The sequence below is a fragment of the Primulina tabacum genome, chromosome 4 (genome assembly GCF_025594145.1).
Source record: "Primulina tabacum isolate GXHZ01 chromosome 4, ASM2559414v2, whole genome shotgun sequence".
NCBI lineage: Eukaryota > Viridiplantae > Streptophyta > Magnoliopsida > Lamiales > Gesneriaceae > Primulina > Primulina tabacum.
This window is the reverse complement of record NC_134553.1, coordinates 21,230,797-21,235,824: the sequence shown is the minus strand read 5'-3', so window position 1 is coordinate 21,235,824 and position 5,028 is coordinate 21,230,797. Positions and strand designations below refer to the sequence as shown.

Sequence of the window (5,028 nt, the reverse complement as noted above, 5' to 3'; positions counted from 1 at the left end):
GGCCCATTATACACTGAATATTATAATTAACCTATCATCCAAAAACCCAACATTCCTAACCCTACACATGGCCGCCTCCTTCATCCTCTGCCAGCAGCCATTTTCGAAATATACAGCAGCTATCCTCCTTTGTTTCTCGAGCTTCTTTCAAAGGACTCCTTCCCCGTCTCTCCGGTGCAAGTTGTACGCGAATATCTCTAAGGTTTCGGGCGTATATATGCAAAGGCACACTCTAAATATCATTTTTCTCATCATTCATATCATTATATGCTGATTTGTGTGTTTATGCATGGGAAATTCTTAGATCTACTATGTTGCTTCCGTTTTGAAAGGTGTTGTCACGAAATATGCATACTTCCCTACATGTACTTCACGTTTGAAAGGGGATTTGTTATGATGCTCGGAATGCGCAATGGAAATTTCGAAAATCATATTTTCATAGCAAGAAAATCGAACACCCCACATAGTGTGTAGCAAATATGAAAATAAACACAAATATCATACATAGTGCGTTTAGAAATTTACATATCAATGACAAAGATTGATTATTGGCTCACTACAAGAATAAATGCTTATGATGACATTCATAAATGTCATCATATTCAATATTTAGTTACATTTAAGTTTTACTTACACCTCCAGCAAATGCCCTCTATTCCAATGTCGTTTTAAACTTCCTGACGTTTTGTAATGTCATTATAAGATGTTAATGACAACTTCATACGTGTTACCAATTATTTATAAAATGACAATTTTAAATGTCAAAAAACTAATGTTTAAAGACATTTATACATGCATTGTTATTATAGTAATAATGCCAAATTTATATGTCAATTAAAATCATTTACAATGATAACTAAAAGTGTTGTGTATGTTATTTATAGTACCAATAAAAAATGTCACTAATGATAGGATATAAGGTTAATTTAAAATGTCTCATTATGTTATCAGTAATGAAACTTACAAATGTCTTCTCTATACTAGTATATAAATACATTGAAAATTGTCATTAATAGTTGTTTATAATGAATTTTTGAAATGTCTTCATATGAGTTTTACAATGACATTTTTTATGTACATGATTTAATGTTCTATTGTGACATAAACAATGTCATATTTTACGAAATGTCATCGATTTTCAATATTTTCATGATATAATATTCAAGAATATAGCAAATTAACATAAATACAAATACAAAATTTTAAAATAGAAACTAAATTGCTAATCAATAATTGTCATTAATTTTGCAATAATTAGTGTATAAGAATGACAAATTTGTTACCTCAAAAAACATCTATACCCCAACAAATGTACCAAATGTATTTAGTTTAAGAACTAGCAAACAATTAAATCTTGTAAAGCAAAACATAAGCAAACTTGTGACGTATCTTCATTCTTCAACCATCTCATCTTAATCAAAATCCAATATTCTTGTCACCTACAATAAAAAAATTCATATATTTGTATGAATGAAATAAAATTAAAGAAGCACAAAATAAAAAGATTAAAGTTTAATTCAAACTAGAGAATATCTTACCAAATGATAAATTGGAAAATTATTATTTACCCAAATGCACCTAGTAGAAAATCTTCCTCATTAACTGTCAATAAGGAGGCTCAACCTTGATTTCAACAACTCCTACTCAGAAGAACATTGGCACATCAACAGCGAACACAAGATTTCTATCTAATGTGCATTAAATTGCTTAATAGCAATGACTCCACAAATTGAATAAAAATAAGAAAGTAGAATCCAATCGAAGCAAATTGCAGTAGAGTGGACTAGCTATAAGTCTTGAACTTGTTGATATGAAACAAAAGTCTCAACATTTCACTGACGTACAGACTGGGCATTATTCATATCACCAGAAGCGCAGAAATAAAGTAGCCAAGCACAAGTTACTAGTTTGATATAATGATTTTTATCATTCATTTTAGAAGTCCTGGAGTCCTATAAGAGACACGTTCTTTGCATATATAATATAAAACTCAGGTCTATAATTATTACAGTTTCTGTATAGAGCTCCAAGGATGCTCTGGCAAACTTGAAGTACGATTCGCCAGTCAAGGGTTATATTAGCACAACATACCCAAAAAAAACCTCAGCTCTAGCTCAAATCATCACAAATTTTTTGGACAGCAAGACACTAACTTTGTACTTTATTATTTCCTTCTTACGCTGTTGTTCCTTCTTAAGAAGCAAGCATGTTCCTGTTCATGCCTGTATGTGAAAAACATGAGAATGAGGAGAGCATCAACAAAGGATTTCAAGAGCTGAAAAAAAACTTGTACATGCTGTCTAAATTAACTATATTAAAAATAGTTTTACTGTCTAAACTGACTTTCATCAGCCTTCCTCTTCAAACACACAACTTAATGTTTAACGTAAATAACGAGAAAAACGTTGATTGACATATCATGACCATTACGATCAGTGCCAGTAGTAGCTTCAACAATATGTGGCATTTGAATCTTCTCGTGAAGAGCACTATTTGCACCATCAGCCTTAATGATGGAATCGACTTTTTCATTACTTAACAGTGCATCCACAAAACCAGCCCTTTGATGTTCCTGGCTGTAGTTTTCTTTTCCCCACATTTCTCCTGAAAATTTTAAGGTGGATGATTTAAAAAAATCATCAAAGATAGTCCTTAGAAAAAGGTGACAGCGGGATTACTTTAAACGAGGCATAAGTTTCAACCAAGACATATTCATTGTTGTCATTTGTCAATTCAAAGCAAAAATCAGATGCTGAAGTAAATTAGTAACAGAAAGACCCTTGTGAGACCTCGTTAAATTGATTAAATTTTTTTAAGAAAATAAGCCAAGTCTTCTGCTTCGTCCCATATTTCTAAGGCTCATCTTCATAACAGAAGTTGTTAAGTTTTATGGTATTTTCTCAATTACTGTGCATATATTTCTTTCTCGGAGAAGACATGAGATAGAATTCAGGAGAATATTTTCATTCTGCATATCATTTTTTGTTACCTAAATGAGGAAGTAGGAAAACCTGGTTATAACCACAAAACAATTGAAGTGGCCATAGATTTCGGATTTTGAAGAAAACCAAAGGGATTATCCAGATATTAAGTTGGTAGCAAGAAAAGAGATACAGAAAAATCATCTTCTTCGATGTGAGGCAAAGGCAGCTGTGTGACATATCCAAGAATTCCTATACATGTGAACATGAAGAGGGTTGAAATTGTGGCTCTCGTTCGCCCTTCAATCAGCCACGTCCATAGTAGTGTAACCCGTTTGCATCCCCACAAAAACCTGCTCTGTAGTTCTTAATTATTGATCACAAAAATATGTGTGTCACGACAAGCTGAAACACCAATTAGTCAACAAGAGAAAATATTTTATCAAGTCAATCACTATGAAAATTCTTATCTTCAATTAATTAATGTCACAGCTCATACCATGTGAATTAGTAACAAACACGCAGAAACAAACTTGAACGGGTCTCAACATCAAATCTCAAGTTAAATACACAGTGAAGTAAAACACCAAAACATCTTTTTCTTTGACAAAAGAGCTTGGCATGTGCATTTCATAAATAAGGATAAAGAAACACTCATCGATTAACCGATTTATAGTTATTACTTTGGGACCATTTTTGTTATATGAGAATATGTAAAATAAAACTTATTATTTGAAACCACACATGTTTGCCACTATTTTGACATTCTCACAGCTTTCTAAAATTTCTTTAAAAAAATCAAAAATTTTAATTTCAATAATATCAATATTAATTGTCTGGCTCCGAAGTTGTTGGACATAAAGAAAGTATACAACATGAACATTAATGTCCCGTATTGAGTCGAACTAAAAGGGTATTAAGAGCCGGGTAGACGGAGAGCATCCGGTTGAGGCTCATCGTGGCGGCGAATCCCAAATCGTACGGTGCCACCATTGAGGGGACCATGTGGAGTGTGTAGTCCACAAACATGAAGAACAACATAGAGGCGTCGAATGCGCACGACACTAACAACCAATACAACACAAACAACCAAGAATCGAATTCAAATCTCACCTGAATCGGCAAATTAATCTCGCACAGACAACTTCGATTTCTTCTCGATTCCGTACAGAAAAAGGTGTATGGGCTAGGGAAGAACTTCCTCAACTCTACGCTTCTTGTCCGGTGCTCTAGCGGCGCTCGCCGAAAAACGTCGTGGTGAGGGAGAGAGCAACGGGAGTAGGGTTGGGGACGTTCTTTCTTTCACGGGCTCCTTTCCTTTTTTTCCCTTTTAATTAATTTTTTTTAAGTTTTTTAATGAAGAAATATTTGGGTTGGATAAATATTGGAGGAGGAAAAATAATTGTTTCACTCCATATAAAAAATGACATCAATTAAAAATGTCAGGATAACTAATCTAATATGTTTTTTTTATTTTACATATTATTAATTTTTTACAAGTGTCATTATTAAGTATTTGTAAAAAAATTTAATTAAAAGTGTCTACAAAAAAGTGTCACAATGGCCATTTATTGTTGTAGTGGCTACAACTAAGTTGTATGTAAACAACATAGCTCTTGAAAGGTTCACCCAATCTACAAGCTCCTAGAGCACTCCTTGCTCAAATGAACATTTTCTTTCAAATTAGGTCCATCACTAGCTTAATAGATCCACTCTAATTTTACACTAGAAAAATTAGAGTATTTTTTTTGAGAAGTCAATACTTTCCTCAACAATTGAAGAAGCAAAAATTGTAGAGAATTGTGTTGAAAATTTAGGCCAAGTGGTTGCTTGGAGGAGAGAAGGTTGAGTTTTTTTGGTGTATGAAAAAGTAAAAAGTTTCATGTGCATTCTATGTCTTGTTTATTGAAAAATTTGCCTCCAACCTTCACCTCTCAAGCATGCATTTTATTTAAGCTTGTAACAATTACAAAAACCCATGCAATTTTATTTAAATATCTCAAACACATTTGAAACCATTTAAACTTTACTTGATTTTACTCAAGCCCACTAGTTGAATACTTATTTCTAATTGGGCTCTACAAGATCTAATGTTATTTAATTAATT

General features: G+C 32.8%; 1 protein-coding gene across 7 annotated transcripts; it reads right to left on the bottom strand.

Annotated features, from left to right (window-relative positions):
- Nucleotides 1–1,219: 1,219 nt before the first annotated feature.
- Nucleotides 1,220–4,231, bottom strand: LOC142543184 (uncharacterized). 7 transcript variants are annotated; one of them, XM_075650280.1, is made up of 6 exons: nt 4,035–4,231; nt 2,990–3,287; nt 2,425–2,604; nt 2,092–2,222; nt 1,539–1,640; nt 1,220–1,439 (listed from the first exon to the last, which is right to left on the bottom strand). In XM_075650280.1, the coding sequence occupies exons 2-4, from the start codon at nt 3,159–3,161 to the stop codon at nt 2,194–2,196; spliced, it is 381 nt and encodes a 126-aa protein (XP_075506395.1). In that variant the 5' UTR covers nt 3,162–3,287; nt 4,035–4,231; the 3' UTR covers nt 1,220–1,439; nt 1,539–1,640; nt 2,092–2,193. The 7 variants fall into 7 exon arrangements, 4 of the variants coding, with proteins under 4 accessions (XP_075506395.1, XP_075506394.1, XP_075506396.1 ...); XM_075650279.1 differs by having other exon boundaries at nt 2,154–2,222; XM_075650281.1 differs by having other exon boundaries at nt 2,180–2,222.
- Nucleotides 4,232–5,028: the final 797 nt, after the last annotated feature.

Bases quoted from the DNA above. Each gene is read 5' to 3' on its own strand.
- LOC142543184 (XM_075650278.1), bottom strand. From the start codon at position 3,161: ATGTCACACAGCTGCCTTTGCCTCACATCGAAGAAGATGATTTTTCTG. The intron at 2,605-2,989 runs GTAACAAAAAAT...TAAAATTTTCAG, and splicing joins TTTCCTACTTCCTCATTTAG to GAGAAATGTGGGGAAAAGAA. The intron at 2,223-2,424 runs GTCATGATATGT...TTTCACATACAG, and splicing joins TACTGGCACTGATCGTAATG to GCATGAACAGGAACATGCTT.